Genomic DNA, 16151 nt, shown 5'->3' with positions numbered 1-16151 from the left:
AGTTTCTCCTCTTTTGATTCATAGGGACAGTTTTCATCCAAATGGCTCAACATTAGGTAAACACTGATAATTTGGAGACGCTGACAACCCAAGATACTCAGGTTCCTAGAAAGATGACTTATCCAGAAGACTATGCTGAGCATTACAGGAGTTACGCGATGAAACAAGGTTCTTGTCTCCCAGGGAGGCATAATGCAGTAGAAAAAGCAAGGGATATAGCAGCAAGAGACCTCAACTCTTGTCTAAAAACTGCCACCGGCAATCCTTGTGACCCTGAGGACGTCACGTCCTCCAACTCAGGAGGCTCGGGACAAGTCTAGTGGCGACTTTCAGGGGCGGCGGCCCTCACTGGGGGGTTCCCGGTAGAAAGGGCCAGAACGCGACCTGAACGATCTGCACTTGGCAAGTCAGGGCCACAAGATCGCGGCACCTGGAGTCGGTGGGCTACATGCCTGCCAGGCGACTAGAGGCTTCCGGGGCTCCCCTGGGCCTCCAGCGGGCCTGGGGGAAGGCGTGTTCGCGTCCCGGCCTGGGCCGGAGCAGAAGGCCGCGCCCCCGGGACGCAGAGGAGCTGCGGCACGGTTCCCGCCGGGCTGCGCCCAGACGCCACAGGTAGAGAGAGGGAGAGGGCTGGGCGTGGCTGTCACGAAGCCGCCGGAAGCGCATTCTTTCTTTTCCGGTTGGGCCAGGTCCACAGACCGCGACCCCAAAATGGCGAGTCGGGGTACGGTCTCGGGGAGCTAGAGGGATCAGGTGGGGGACCGGTCCTCCAAGCCTCCCCCCCCCGTCCCCGCGCTCCCGAGCTCGGAGCTGCCCTCGCCAGGCCCGCAGAGGCGCGGGAACCGGGCGCTTGCTCCTCAGGGCGGCGGGGAGGCGTGGCGACGTTGCTGCCGAGTCGAGGAAGAGGGAAGTGGCGCCCGCGGAGGCCGGGGCTGGGCGGAGGTAATGGAGACGCCGCGTCGCCCCCGGGATTTGGTGGCGCGCGCCCCCGGCGCTGCGGGCCGCACGTGCCACTGGCGGCCCCCCGGGGCGGTGAGCGGGGCGGGGGGGGGCGGAGCCGGCAGCCTCCCGCGGCGGCGCGGGCCGGGCGGGGGCGCGGGCTCCGAGCGCCCCGTGCAGCCTCCGCCAGCAACCTCTTTGTCCCCCAGGTGCACGTGCAGCCCGGGGACGCTCCCCGGGCACCTTCGGGGGCCGGCCGCCCGCGGAGTGCCCGGAAGCGTCGCGGATTCGTGGGGGGCCGGCGGGGGGGGGGGGAGCAGCAGTGTCTCCCGCTGCACCCGGCGAAACTCCCCCGTTTCCGCTGGCTGATGGTCAGGTCGCCGGAGAAAGGGGCCTTTCAGCTTCAAAGGCGTTAGCTTCTGCCCACATGGAAATAGAGGAGGCGCCCCGATACCTTCTGAGCCTGCACAGGCTGCAAGGAACCAAGCATTTCTCTGAATACCCGTGGCATCCTCAAAAGAACTTTGTTGCCGTTTGTGCTGGAATACCTCGGAAAAGCAGCCTCTCAAGGCCACCCTTAGCCTTACGTAGAGATCTGTGTGCCCCCGAGGAAGTGTAAAGTCAGGAGAAGGGTTACCTTTACTAGGACCCTTCCTGTCTCAGAAGAACCTTAATGATCACCCTTTCTCTCATGTTTTACAAGCTGACATTGTATTTGGTACGCAAGGCCAACTTGTCTTTCCAGTAAAGTAAGCAAAAAGTTAATACACAGGTACAAGTCTGCACCGTGCCCTTGATAATCTTCCCAAAAAGAACCCCCCCCCCCCCCGCAAAATGTTGACATCTGGTTGCCCAGTTGGGGGGTATTTGCTGAGAGGGATAAGGTTACTTTTTTCCCTAATTGCTTTACTTCTTTTCTGATGTGGTTGCCTCAGTTCTCCTGCCGGTATTAATACAATGGAAAGGAGAATATCAAATGTTCCATGAAGTAAAGGTTTCAGTCTTCTTAAGAGGATGAAAGGGCAAGTAGTTGTTTCCCCCTAACTAAGGACAACAGACGGCGAGGATCTGTTAAAATTTAGAGAAACTCAGATATGCCCTATTTGTGAAGATGGGACAGGAAGCACGCAGATTAAATATTGGATATTCTCAAAGCTCCTTTTAGCGAGTGGGTGACAGTTTTTTCATCCACCACCTTTTCCTCGACCTTTAAGAAAAAAAAAAAGGAAAGTTATCAATTGACATTTGTCTTCTCTGAGCTGTGCTTTGTTTCAAAGCTGAGTGACAAAAAGAAATATAGGTCCTCAAGTAATCTGTCATCGTGAGTGTCCTAATACTTGGCAGTTGATTTTAAAGGGTAGACTGGACAGGTTTTTTTCTGTTCATTCTTCTCTGATAACTATAAATAGCAAGTAAATATGTGTCATGTGGCTTTCTTCTTGACATGTACTTTTTTTCTCCCCTCCCTCAGTGCCCTTGGGGAGAAGATCCACTCATTGGTTTTATACCAAACCTGACAAGGCCTCAATTGTCAAAGGTGGCACCAGGAGGATGTCACACATAGGAGTAAAACTGTTCCTAGAGCAAATGATGATGAGACATCTGGAGGTGAATGCATGCTTGTACCCACACATGGAGGCTTTGTGGGGGACTGAGGGGTCTCTGAAAGAGAGCTCCAGTGAGAGTAAGAAATCCAGCCCACAAACGGACAGTCTTGGTCCTGAGAGCGCTCGCCAGCACTTTCGGAGCTTCTATTATCATGAAGCGCCTGGACCACTTGAGGCTGTCAGCCAACTTCAGGAATTATGCCACCAGTGGCTGAGGCCAGAAATCCACTCGAAAGAGCAGATCTTGGAACTGCTGGTGCTAGAGCAGTTCCTGACTATTCTACCCAGGGAGACCCAGAACTGGGTGCAGAAGTACCGTCCACAGAGCATCAGAGAGGCTGTGGCCCTGGTAGAGCGCTTTCAGAGAGAACCTGATGGAATAAGTGATGAGGTGAGGAGATCCTTTCTGTGGACAATGAACTAGGGTAAAGGTAGAATTATCCAGGTTGGGTGGGGAGGGGCAGTGGAGGAACAAGGTGGAGTAGGTCACTCTTCTGTCATTCCTTGGGGACAGCCAGGCAGGATCTGAAGCCACAGATGTGCAGCCGTACTGGATGACAGGTTTCAGAGTCCCTGGCCATCTTTCTTGGCCCTTGGAAAAGAGAAATGCATTTTGCCCTCTTTCGGGCCAGGGCAAACTGGGGGTGGTGGGCCTCAGCTGGCGTGGCCAAGGAAGAGAGGACTTGAGTTCTCAGAAACAGAGAAATAAAAGGCAAGGCAGAGTTGGGAAGGGGGGGGGCGGCAATCTGAAAAAAAGATGCACAGCACTTACAGATCAAAAGAGAGAGAGGGCGGCAAATAGAAGTATTAATCAGACAACTTTGGGTAGACTACAAAGAGAAGAAATGGAAAGAAAAAAGGAAGCAAGGATACGGAAAGAAGAAAACTGCCAAGAGGGGAGTGGACAGAATCAGGGTGCCAAGAGGGGTAGGGCCCTCTCTAGTGGGAGCGCCTATCTCTGGACCAGAAGAAAAGAGCCTCCATTGCCCTCCCTTAGTGGTCTGCTCTTGGCCTTGCTGGGAAGTGGGGAACCAGGGTATGCCCTTGGGAGATGGCAGCACCCTTCCTTTCCTCGGGAGCCCACTTTGAGGAGGACGGGGCAGGGTATGTTTTTGGCGTTTTACTACAATGGAATCACATAGAAGGAAGTGAGAGTTCAAACTTTCCTCCAGTTTTTCCTCCGCTGCGTCCCCTTTCTCCATGAAATCCTTCCCTGGCTGTGGAAGGATTGGAAAATCTGACTGGCTGGGGATCTTTTTTTATTTTTATGTTTTTTAAAGATTTTATTTATTTGTCAGAGAGAGCTCAAGCAGGGGGAGCGGCAGAGGGAGAGGCAGACTACCCTGCTGAGCAGGGAGCCCGAAGCAGGGCTCGATCCCAGGACCCTGGGATCACGACCTAAGCGGAAGGCAGGTGCTTAACCGACTGAGCCACCCAGGCGTCCCTGGGAATCTTTTTTTTTTATTCAACTCCTTCTGTTTTAGAGAAAACTGAGAAGTTAAAAATGCCCTTAGGCAAGGGTCCAAGGCAAGAGCGCAAGCCAGTGAGGGCACCATGACAGGACGCAGTGTGCCCCTCCCCTGCCAGTGGCCTGAGCTGTGGCTGTCTGATTGCCCCAGATGATGTGTATGGTTCTTTGTGGGGAAATGGTGGCACAATATCTCTTTAGTTTTTTTTTATTACTTCCTTGAATGTCACAACTTCCCAAATCCGGGCTCTACTCTTGTTCATCCCTCCACCACCACCCCCAAACGAAAAGTTCTGTGCTAATGAGGATGGGGATTATTTCTAGGTCACAGCCCATGAGCTGGGAAAGGAGGCAGTGCCCTTGGGAGGAACAGCAGTGGCCCCAGGCTTTAAGTGGAAGCCAGCAGAGCCCCAACCAATGGGTATGTTCCAGAAAGAATGTTGGAATACATACCGGGTACTACAGGAACAGCTGGGCTGGAATACTCACAAAGAAACCCAGCCTGTATATGAAAGAGGTGAGGAGCTTCATAATAATTCTCTTCTCCTGGGCGCTGTGATAGGAATCGGTTCAGCTGGAATGTCATGGGAATGTTCCAGGTGCCCAGCCTTGCCAGTTGTTAGGATGTCTCTCACGTGCGAGGACAATAGGCCAATGGTGGGTGAAGGTGAGGGTCAGCCTGGGGTGCACACATGTCCAAACCAGAGAACCCTGGTATTCACACCATGGACCTTGCTCCTTAGAAACTGGAGAGAAGATGGACTAGGGACAGGTGGGGTCATCACCCTTCTATGTTAGAGAAGAAACTGGGATCAGATATGGGTCGTCATGGCAGAAGGGGGAGAGAATTGTGCCCCAGGGGGAAAAAAAAAAAAAGACAGAAACCAGCTACACTGGAGGACCTGAGTCTTTCATTTTCAGTCACCTCTAGTTCTTGCCTAGCCCGGTAAACTATTTTATGAGAGGAAAGAAAAAATAATGGATTTCCTTTCATTAATTTCTCTCACGAAATCTGGGGGGAAACAGCCAGCTGGGGAACCAGTTCTTTGGAGTGGTAGATACTTGGTTCTCATTTCCAATGAGAAGACCACCTCTGGTACCACACATACACTTGTGAAGGTGAGCTGTCCTTAAGAAGGACTCCTGAGGTTCCGTGTTCTAGAAATCAGCTCAGGGTATTTGTAAACACAAAAGAGAGACATTTTCTCTGGCTCTTTTCCATCCACAGCTGTGCCTACTCAACAGATTCTAGCCTTTTCTGAGCAGAAAAGCCCCCCAAACTGGAAGATGGCATCTGAGCTCATCTTGCCTGAGTTCCAGGTGAGCTGTACTTCCCAGCTTTTTCAGGCAGCCTGCACCTGGCCTTGTCTGTGCTTTTCTTTGCTGCCCATGACCCACAGTGCTCGGCAGGTGCTCTGAGGCATGTTAGCCCCGGATGTTCACCTCTAGGCGACTAGGCTGGGCACGGTGGGGACCAGGCCCCTCGCACACTGTTTACTGATCTCGGGCTTTTTCCTTTTCTGCCATCTTACTTTCCCCCCCCTGAATCTTAATACTCTTCTTCGGCGACTGGCCTGCTGCGTAGTTCAGAGATGAGTGATAGGAAGGCTTCTGTGGTGGCAAGTACTGAACTGAAACCCATTCTCTTCTTTAGAGCCTGTTGACATTTGAAGATGTGGCAGTGTCCTTTTCTGAGGAAGAATGGAAGTTACTGGACCCTACTCAGAAGATCCTTTACAATGATGTAATGCAGGAGAACTATGAGACTGTCATCTCTCTAGGTAAAGATTCTTCCTTTCCTTTGTGTAGAAGTTGAGTAACCTGGCCGCAGTTTATGGAAGACGATCTTCTGTGGGAGAGTCCCCGTGTTCCAGTAGCTGTTTGGGTCTCACCTTGATGGTGTGGGGGAAAGGCCAGGCATATCCAGATGATTCAGAATAGATCCTGACTTACCAGCATGTCTCCCCGTCTGCTGCTCTTCCAGCCTCGTCTAAGCTGCCGTCATCCCTGACCCTGTCTGCTTCAGTAGCACTGGATTCCCATTCCACGTGCCCTCCTGAGGCTTCCTTCTCCACTTCCTCCTTGCGTCTCCACCCACAATCACTGTAGACTAGAAAGAAGGTGCTGAATCTAAGATTCTGCCCGTTTAAACATTCGGAGTAAATGGAAGAGTCATTCACTCTTCCTGAAAAAGAGTCTGGAATTAGGATGGCAGCCCACGACCTCAAGGTTTTATACTCAGAGCATTATTGTTACCCCCTAAACCTGAAGTAATCTGCTTAGAACAAGGAAGAGAACCATAGGTCCAAGGTCCCCAAGAGTTCAAGGACAGTCTTGGAGAGTTTCCTACAGGTAAGTATATACACGGGAAGAAGAGAAATATTCCTTGATGAGGACCTTCACAGGGGATTAACACTCCAAGATTCTACTCCTGGGTTTTTCTTACTGAACTTCTTCTTGAGATAACTGTAGATTCACATGCAGATTTAAAGTATCATACAAGGAGAACCTGTATACACTTTACCCGGTTTCCCTCAATGATAACTTTTGCAAAAAGTATCATATGATGTCACAACCAGGATATTGATATTGATACAGTCTTCTGACCTTCATATTTTCCATTTTATTTGTCTGTGTGTGTAATTAGTTCAGTAGAGTTTTTTTTTTTAAGATTTATTTATTTTAGGAAGAGAGAGAGAGAGAGAGAGCGTGCGCAGGGGGAGGGGCGGAGGGAAAGATTCTCCGGCAGACTCCCCACTGAGTGGGGAGCACGACGCAGGGCTCAATCTCATGACCCTGAGATCACGACCTGAGCCGAAATCAAGAGTCTGAGGCTTAACCGACTGAGCCACCCAGGGGCCCCTAGTTCTGTAAAGTTTTATTGCAAGTGTAGGTTTGCATGTTCACCTCTGCAGTCAAGATACTGGACAGTTATATTACCGCAAGGACCTTTCTTGTTGCCCTTTTATCATCACACACATGTCCGCTATGCCTCACCCTGTCACCGACCCTTGCCAACCCCTGATCTGCTCTACATTTCTGATATTTTGCCGTTTCAAAAGTGTTACATGAATAGAACCGTAAAATGTGTAACCCTTTGGCATTAACTTTTTTCATTCAGAATAATTCCCTGGAAATTGATCTGAATTGTTGTGTGTATCAATAGTTGTTTGTTTGTTTGTTTGTTTGTTTTAATACTGAGTAGCATGCCATGATGTTGAGAGACCACAGTTTGGGTAACCATTCACCACTGAAAAGAGATCTTTGCTGTCTTCAGTTTTGGGCTAGTGTGAATAAAGCTATCAGGAGCATTTGTGTGCAGGATTTTTTGTAGAGATAAGTTTTCATTTCTCTGGAATAAATGCCTTAAGGGTACAGTTGCTGGTTCATATGGCAATTACAGGTTTAATTTCCTGAACACTTGCCAAACTGTTTTCCACAGTGACTGTACCATTCCACATTCCCAGCAGCAAAGGATGAGTGGTCCAGTTTCTCCACGTCCTTGCCAGTGTTTATATTATCTCCATTTTATGTTTGCCATTCTGATCGGCGTGTAGTGTTACCGCGTTGTGATTTGGATTTGCGTTTCCCTAATGGCCAGTGATGTTTTATAGCTTTTCATGCGGTTATTTGCTGTCTCTATTTTCTCGTCAGTGAAATATCTTTCACCCACATCTTAATTGGATTGTTTTTTAACTGTTGAGTTTTGAGAGTTTCTTTATAAAGATTTTATTTATTTATTTATTTGAGAGAGAGAGAGAGAAACAGCATGAGAGGGGAGAGGGTCAGAGGAGAAGCAGACTTCCCGCTGAGCCGGAAGCCCGATGTGGGACTCGATCCCAGGACTCCGGGATCATGACCTGAGCTGAAGGCAGTCGCTTAACCGACTGAGCCACCCAGGCACCCTTTGAGAGTTTCTTATATATTATAGATTCTAGCACTTTGTCGAATATGTTGATTGCAAATAGTTTCTCCAAGTCTGTATATTGTCTTTTTAATCCTCTTCCTGTGGGCTTCCACAGAGTAAAAGGTTTTCATTTTGATGAGGACCAATTTTTCATTTTTTCCTTTTATACATTGTATTTTTGGTGTCAAGGCTAGAACTTGGACTAACCCTAGACCCCTAAAATTTTCTGCTATTTTTTCCTAAAAGTTTTATAGTCTTGTATTTAAGTCCATGATCCATTTTGGGTTAATTATTATATGAGGTGTGAAGTTTAGGATGAGGTTCATTTTTTGGCCTATGGAGGGCCAATTGCTTCAGCTCCATTTCTTGAAAAGGCTGTCCTTCCTCCATTGAATTGTTTTTGTTTTTGTTTTTTTAAAGATTTTATTTATTTGAGAGAGAGAGAGAGAGCTCGCAGGAGCAGGGGGAGGAACAGAGGCAGAGGGAGAAGCAAGCTCCCTGCTGAGCAAGGAGCCCAACTGGGGACTCAATCCCAGGACCCTGGGATCATGACCTGAGCCAAAGGCAGACAGACGCTTAACCGACTGAGCCACCCAGGTGCCCCCTCCACTGAATTGTTTTCGCACTTCTGTCAAAGAGCAGTTGGGTATATTTGTGTGCATCTCTTCTGTTCCATCGAGCTCTGTGCTTGTGCCCCTGCCGATATTGCACTGTCTTGATTGCTGTAGCTTTGTAATATCAAAGCCTTAATATCGTCAAGTAGACCGATTCTTCCCACTTTATTCTTTTTTGTAAAATAAAATTTTATTTTAGCCCTTCTAGGGCCTGTGCCTTTCCATGTAAATTTTAGAGTAAGCTTATCTATGTCTATAAGAAACTTTATTGGGATTTTGCTAGATAGGACATTAAACCTATGTATTAGTTTGAGGAGGATTGATGTCTTTACTATGTTGATTTTTTTGATCAGTGAACACTGTGTGTGTCTATTTATTTAGGTCTTCTTTAATTTCTTTCATCAACTTTTTGTAGTTTTCAGTGTATAGATCCTCTATGTGTTTTGCTAAATATAGGCCAAAGCATTTCATTTTCACTGGAACATTTGTAAATGGTACTATTTTTAATTTTGGTTTCTGTGTGTTCATTGTTTTTTTACATAGGAATGCCACTGATTTTGTATTTTTTTTTTAAAGATTTTATTTATTTATTTGGCAGAGAGAGATACAGCGAGAGAGGGAACACAAGCAGGGGGAGTGGGAGAGGGAGAAGCAGGCTTCCCGTGGAGCAGGGAGCCCGATGCGGGGCTCGATCCCAGGACCCTGGGATCATGACCTGAGCCGAAGGCAGACGCTTAACGACTGAGCCACCCAGGCACCCCTCATTTTGTATTTTGATCTTGTATTCTGTGATCCTACTAACTCACTTATTATTTCTTTTTTTTTTAAGATTTTTTATTTATTTATTTAACAGAGATAGAGAGAGAGCACAAGTAGGCAGAGCAGCAGACAGAGGGAGAAGGAGAAGCAGGCTCTCCGCCGAGCAGGGAGCCCGATGCGGGGCTCGATCCCAGGACCCTGGGATCATGACCCGAGCTGAAGGCAGCTGCTTAACCGACTGAGCCACTCAGGCGCCCCTCACTTATTATTTCTAAGAGGTTTTTTTTGTAGATTCCTTGAGATTTTTACACATAGATAATCACATTATCTGCACTGCCTTTTAATTTCTTTTGAATGCCGTAACTGCAGTAGCTCCAACTTCCCGCTATGTTGAATAAGAGTGGGAAGAGCAGACATCCTTACCTTGTCCCAATTTTATCATGAAAACATTAAGTTTTTCACCATTACCTATTTACGTTAGTATGGTTTTTTTATTGTTGATACTCTATTATTGAGTCAATATAATTCCTAACTTAGTGTTCTTATCATGAATGGATATGGAATTTGTGAAACACTTTCCTGTGTCTTTTGATAGGTGTATGATCTTCAAAGCTTGTTGATATGGTACGTTATGTTGATTGATTTCAAATGTGGAATCAGCCTTGCATACTTGCAGTAAATCTTTCTTGATCCTGGTATATAATTCTTCCATATTGTTACATTGTTTGCCAGTATGTTGTTGAGTATTTCTACATTGAAGTTCACGGGAGATGTTAGTCTGTAGTTTCCTTTTTTAAAAAACGATTTATTTATTTTAGAGAGAGAGAGAGAGAGAGCATGCAGGGGTGGGAGGGGAGGGACAGAGGGAGAGAGAATCCCCAAGCAGACTCCCTGCTGAGCGCAGAGCCTGACATTGGGCTCAATCCCAGGACTCTGGGACCATGACCTGAGCCAAAATCCAGAGTCAGCTGCTTAACCACCTGAGCCACGAGGCACCCCAGTAGTTTTCTTTTTTAGTATTGTCTTTATATGATTTTGCCATCAGGGTAATACTGGCCTTATAAAATGAGTTGGGTAGTATTTCCTCCTCCTTTCTGGAAGAGAGTGTGTAAAATTGGTGTTAATTCTTTAAATATTTGGTAGAATCCTCCAGTCTCACCATATGGACTTGGATTTTGGGGGGGAAGCTTTTAAACTATGAATTCAATTTGTTTAAATGGTGATAGTGCTATTCAGATGATCTATTTCATGTTGGTTGAATTCTGTTAGTTTGTGGTTTTGAAGAATTGGTCCATTTTTTCCTAACTTTTAGAAGTCATGAACATAAGGTTGTTTATAGTATTATCTTACCATCCTTTTATTTATTTTTATTATTTTTTTAAAGATTGATTTATTTTTTAGAGAGTGTGTGAGCAGGGGGAGGGGCAGAGAGAGAGGGAGAGGGAGAGAAGCAGACTGCCTGCTGAGTGCAGAGCCTGAAGCAGGGCTTGATCTCAAGATCCTGAGGTCATGACCTGAGCCGAAATTAAGAGTCAGATGAACGGGCTGAGCCACCCAGGTGCCCCTTTTACCATCCTTTTAGTTGCTGCAGGATGTGTAGGGATATATCCAATTTCCTTCCTGATACTGGTGATTTGGATTTTCCCTCCTTTTATTTTTGTCAGTTGTGATAGAGGTTTATCAATTTTATTAATTTTTTTGAAGAACAAGCTTTTTGTTTGGTTGTGACTTTTGCTCTGAGCTTTATTATTTCCTTCCTTTAACTTGCTTTGGGCTTATTTTGCTTTTTACTCTGGTTTATTGAAGTAGAAACTAGATTATCGATTTGAGACCTTTCCCCTTTTCTATTGTAAGCACTTAGGGCTATGCCTTGTCCTCTGAGCACTTCTTTAGCTGCATTCCACATATTTTGATATATTGTAATTTCATTTTCTTTTTTTTCTTATTTATTTATTTATTACAAATTCTATTTTTTAGTCATCTCTACACCCAACGTGGGGCTTGAACTCACGACCCTGAGATCAAGAGTCACCTGCTCCACTGACTGAGCCGGCTAGGCACCCCTGGAATTTGATTTTCTTTCTTTTTTTCTTTTTTTTAAAAGATTTTATTTATTTATTTGTCAGAGAGAGAGAGAGCACGAGCAGGGGGAGCGGCAGACAGCGGGAGAGGGAGAAGCAGGCTTCCTGCCGAGCAGGGAGCCCAATGCGGGGCTCAGTCCCAGGACCCTGGGACCATGACCCGAGCTGAAGGCAGACGCCCAACGACTGAGCCACCCAGGCGCCCTTCCTGTTGTCTTTCTGTTTTTGATTTCCAGTCTGATGCCATTTTTATTAGATTGCTTTTTTTCACTCCAGTTGTGATTTTTTTTTTTGTTTCATGGCCTGACGGATGATTTTTGATTGTATCCTGATATTTTGTCTATTATTTTAGAAGAGTCTGGGTCCTTTTTAAATATTTTAATTTAACAGTCATGCTGTTTTAGTTTAGCACATAGTTCTTTCCTACTTTCGTGGGTTATACTTCTAGTGACAGTTTATTTTTTTATTTTTTATTTTTTTTAAAGATTTTATTTATTTATTTGACAGAGAGAGACACAACAAGAGCAGGAACACAAGCAGGGGGAGTGGGAGAGGAAGAAGCAGGCTTCCTGCTGAGCAGAGAGCCCGATGCGGGGCTAGATCCCAGGACCCTGGGATCATGACCTGAGCCAAAGGCAGACGCTTAACGACTGAGCCACCCAGGCGCCCCTCTAGTGGCGGTTTAATTTTCAGAGCCTTTGTGGCGTTATTGTGGTTTCCTTGGTTTATGTGGTACTGCTAGGGCTCCCATATGTCCCTGCTGGTATCGCCTGAGGGTGAGGAAGGTATTTACACAGGCCAGAGTGCCTCTCAGTGGGAAAGGGGAGTCTCAGACCCTCAGGGATGAAGAGGCTTCCTAGGCCAGGCCACTGTGGCTAGGTGCCTCTTGCTCGTTCCGCCTGCGCACTTTGGTGTCTCTTAGCTGGGGTTCTGATATTGGCAGGCTTCTCATTTAGAGCTAAGGCTGTCTAGGTAGCTTTGTGTTGCTAGGTTGAGGGTTGGAAGATGCTAGCTTGGGTTGCCTTCTCCTGGTGGCTCTGGGGATATAGGACACCCTGCTGTGTTACTCTGCTAGGCCTGGCATCCCAAACCATTTTGCTTTCTTCTTACCACGTTTTGGAATTCTCTGTTGGTTGTGGCTTGCATTCTTTCATTGGCTTGTTGTGCCCAGCAGGGAGGATCAGGAGGAAATGCATCTGTGCCCTTTTGTCCATATTGGACCAGAAATCACTTATTCTGTGTTTTTTAAAGGCAATCATCATTGATTTTTCTCTCCATTCCTATAGTTTTCTTGTTCTGGGACACAGACGGCTGACTCTTCTGTTTGTTCCAACAGGGTTAAAGCTCAAAAATGACACTGGAAATGACCAACCTATATCTCTTTCTGCATTAGAAATACAAGCATCAGGATGCAAAGTATTAAGAAAGGCCAGAATGAAAGTTGCCCAGAAAACAACAGGCAAAGAAAATCATGGTGGTACACGCAGGGTACGGAGACGGCACCGAGCTTTTCTAGGGAGGAAAAGAAAGAAACTTTCAACTTGTAAACAAGAGCTTCCAAAACATAAGGATCTTCAAGGGAAAGGCCATGCAGGAGAGAAACCTTTTAAGTGTCAGGAATGTGAGAAAAGCTTCAGAGTTAGCTCTGACCTTATTAAGCACCAGAGAATTCACACTGAAGAGAAGCCCTATAAATGTCAACAATGTGATAAGAGGTTTAGATGGAGTTCAGATCTTAATAAGCACTTCATGGCACACCAAGGAATAAAACCATACAGATGCTCATGGTGTGGAAAAAGCTTCAGTCACAATACAAATCTACACACACACCTAAGAATTCACACAGGAGAGAAGCCCTTTAAATGTTATGAATGTGGAAAAAGATTCATTCAGAACTCCCACCTTATTAAGCACCAGAGAACCCACACAGGTGAGCAGCCGTATACTTGTAGCGTATGCAGGAGAAACTTCAGCAGGCGGTCAAGCCTTCTTAGACACCAGAAACTCCACAGGAGAAGGGAGTCCTGTCCAGTATCTCCAGTCTGAAGAAAGTCACCATGTGGATCTTGACCCTAGAGGTGACGAAAGAGTATAAAACTCTGAGGCACCAATGATAGGAATTTGTCACCCACAGGAGATTTGGGAGGGGTTCGTGTCCTACTTCACAGAAAGGAATCTAAGCTGTCTCTCTTGTTCAGCATTGTATCTTCAGTGCCTAGCACAAGACTGATACACAATGAGTACTTGATCAATAAAAGTGGAAATATAGCTATCATCTATCTATAGTTATCTATTCATCTATCTATCTATATATCTGTCTGGTTACTCAGCTTCCCCACCCTCGGTGATCTAGGTTCTTCAAGTATCAGGTGCTCAGCAAACACATGATGGCCATGAATCCTACTCTCATTCTTTCTCAAGAAAGATGGAAAATAAGAGTATTCAGGTCCTCTGAAGGGAGCTTAGAGAGAATTACTAAGCTGGAGAGAGTTTCTATGGCTATCATTCTGTCGACATGAACAACCAAGCCCAGGGCTGAGGGAACTTTATTCTCCAGCAGGAAGAGAGCATTCAGTGTTTGCCCTGGGAGAAGTGCCCCCATTCCAGTGGCTGTTCCCCTCAGTGCCCGCTACCACAGTGTTTTCTGTCAAAGAGTTCCAAGCAGCAAGCGAAGGCCTGAATGCCACCACAGACCTAGGGACCTTGCAAGCACTTGATGTCTCTCCTGCTGATCCTCTCAACACTGAGGTATATAGAGTGAAGTGATGAAGGAAGCAGTCTGGGCCTTCAGCCACAGATTTGTCTCTCTGTAGAAATCCCAGGGCCATGGTAAATGGCCTTTTTTTTTTTTTTTTTTGACTTTTCACCATGTGGACTAGACGTTTTCAAATTGGTGCCACACTGCCCCAGGGCCTAAAGGGAAGCCCATTTTTATGGCTGTTCAGCCACAACCCCATACACTTGGGATGCTGTGCAGGAAAGTCTGGAAGTTTTGTAAACGGATGTACTGAGAATGGCAAGGTGAGCCCCGTGGCCTTGTGGCCTCAGCACACATTGGATAGCAGGAGGGAACATCCAGAAGTGTCAGGGCAGAGTCAGGCCCGTGGCCTAGTGGGATGGCCCCGGTGAGAACTAGGTCAGATGGAAACTGTCTTGTTTTTTGTTTTTTTTTTTTAAGATTTTATTTATTTATTTGACACAGAGAAAGACACAGTGAGAGAGGGAACACAAACGGGGGGAGCGGGAGAGGGAGAAGCAGGCTTTCCGCTGAGCAGGGAGCCTGATGCGGGGCTCGATCCCAGGACCCTGGGATCATGACCTGCGCGGAAGGCAGACGTGCTTAACTGACTGAGCCACCCAGAAACTGTCTTGTGATACTGGTATTTTCTCTTCCTTCCCCATTGACCTCAGGGATTATCTCCTGAGAAGACAATGTCATGTCAAGGGCAGGGCAGGGAAGTTGGAGGACATGGATTTATAGCTATGTCACATCCTAGTTTAAGATGTTGGCCAAGGCTTCGATATATTTATCATTTCATAAAATTTAACTTTTTTAATGACATGGAATGTTGTTTCATATTAAACATGAAACAAAACTCCATGGTTACTAAATCACCCAGAGATGGCAGTCACTTTTTTGGCATAGATATCTCCAGATATTTTTTCCATCAAGGGACCCCTCTACACCTGTTATCAGGTTTGTAAAATGGAGATGATAATTCTATCCTCTTGGCTGCTGTGAGGATCAAATGAGGTGTGAGCATGCCTCACTCTGATGGGCCACAGTAGGTGTTCCATAAACATTTGGAACATTCTTCCTTCATCTTTCAGCTAGTTTTTTTTAAAGATTTTATTTATTTATTTGCCAGAGAGAGAGCGTGCGTGCACAAGCAGGGGGAGCGGCAGGGAGAGGGAGAAGCAGGCTTCCTGCCGATCAAGGAACCTAATGTGGGACTCAATCCCAGGACCCCGGGATCATGACCTGAGCCGAAGGCAGATGCTTAACTGACTGAGCCACCCAGGCTTCCCTCAGCTAGTTATTTAAAAAAAAAATTTTTTTTAAAGATTTTATTTATTTATTTAATTGACACACACACACACACACACACAGAGACAGCGTGAGAGGGAACACAAGCAGGGGAAGTGGGAGAGGGAGAAGCAGGCTTCCCGCTGAGCAGGGAGCCTGATGTGGGGCTCGATGCCAGGACCCTGGGATCATTACCTGAGCCGAAGGCAGTCGCTTAACCAACTGAGCCACCCAGGTGCCCCTCAGCTAGTTATTTTAAAAAGAAAATTAATTAGGCAGAAAAGTTGAGTATCCTTAATTAATGGTGTTTCCATCATTCCCAGCTGTTTTTATAAGCCTCTTTGTGGTGGTCAGAAGGGTAGCCTGGTATGCCATTCTTTTCTAGAGATACTTCTCTCTAGTCAGTGTGAAGTAATAAGCTAATGTCCCCCATTGAGCTAGATATACCCCTAGCAAGTAACAACCAAAATAGACTAGAAGCCCCAACTTGACATACCTGCAGTGTGGTGGGGAAGTGATGGCGAGCGGTGGACTTTTTGTGGACAGTATTTGCACTATTAGGTGTGTCCATCCTCAAACTAGTGGGAGAGGAAAGAGGAGACTAGAACGGCCACTACAAAGAATGCAAGTGCTCAGCCCAGAGGAGGAAGTGACCCAGAAGGAAAGGATCCTGAAGGCTTGGAGACTGACTGCCCCACCATCCCTTCTAGAACTATCTGAGACTGTACTCTTGGAATTAAGGGGAAATT

The 16151-nt window shown here is 46.5% G+C and overlaps 1 protein-coding gene across 12 annotated transcripts in view; it reads left to right on the top strand.

Moving 5' to 3' along the window:
- Nucleotides 1-689: 689 nt before the first annotated feature.
- Nucleotides 690-16151, top strand: part of ZNF75D (zinc finger protein 75D) — a 51816-nt gene continuing 36354 nt past the window's right edge. For 5 of the 12 annotated variants that reach the window (XM_078064277.1, XM_078064276.1, XM_078064274.1 and 2 more), the window contains exons 1-5: nt 690-942; nt 2411-2937; nt 4339-4531; nt 5243-5334; nt 5669-5795. In XM_078064277.1, the coding sequence (XP_077920403.1) occupies nt 2491-2937; nt 4339-4531; nt 5243-5334; nt 5669-5795 (859 nt within the window). In that variant the 5' untranslated portion in view covers nt 690-942; nt 2411-2490. Of the gene's footprint in view, nt 943-1428; nt 1658-2410; nt 2938-4338; nt 4532-5242; nt 5335-5668; nt 5796-12711; nt 13651-16151 lie in introns of those variants that run through there. The other 7 variants (XM_078064272.1, XM_078064270.1, XM_036115879.2 and 4 more) reach the window with 7 other exon arrangements.

Source organism: Halichoerus grypus, chromosome X, assembly GCF_964656455.1.
Source record: "Halichoerus grypus chromosome X, mHalGry1.hap1.1, whole genome shotgun sequence".
In the NCBI taxonomy this organism is placed as follows: domain Eukaryota; kingdom Metazoa; phylum Chordata; class Mammalia; order Carnivora; family Phocidae; genus Halichoerus; species Halichoerus grypus.
This window is presented reverse-complemented; position numbering and strand designations above follow the sequence as displayed.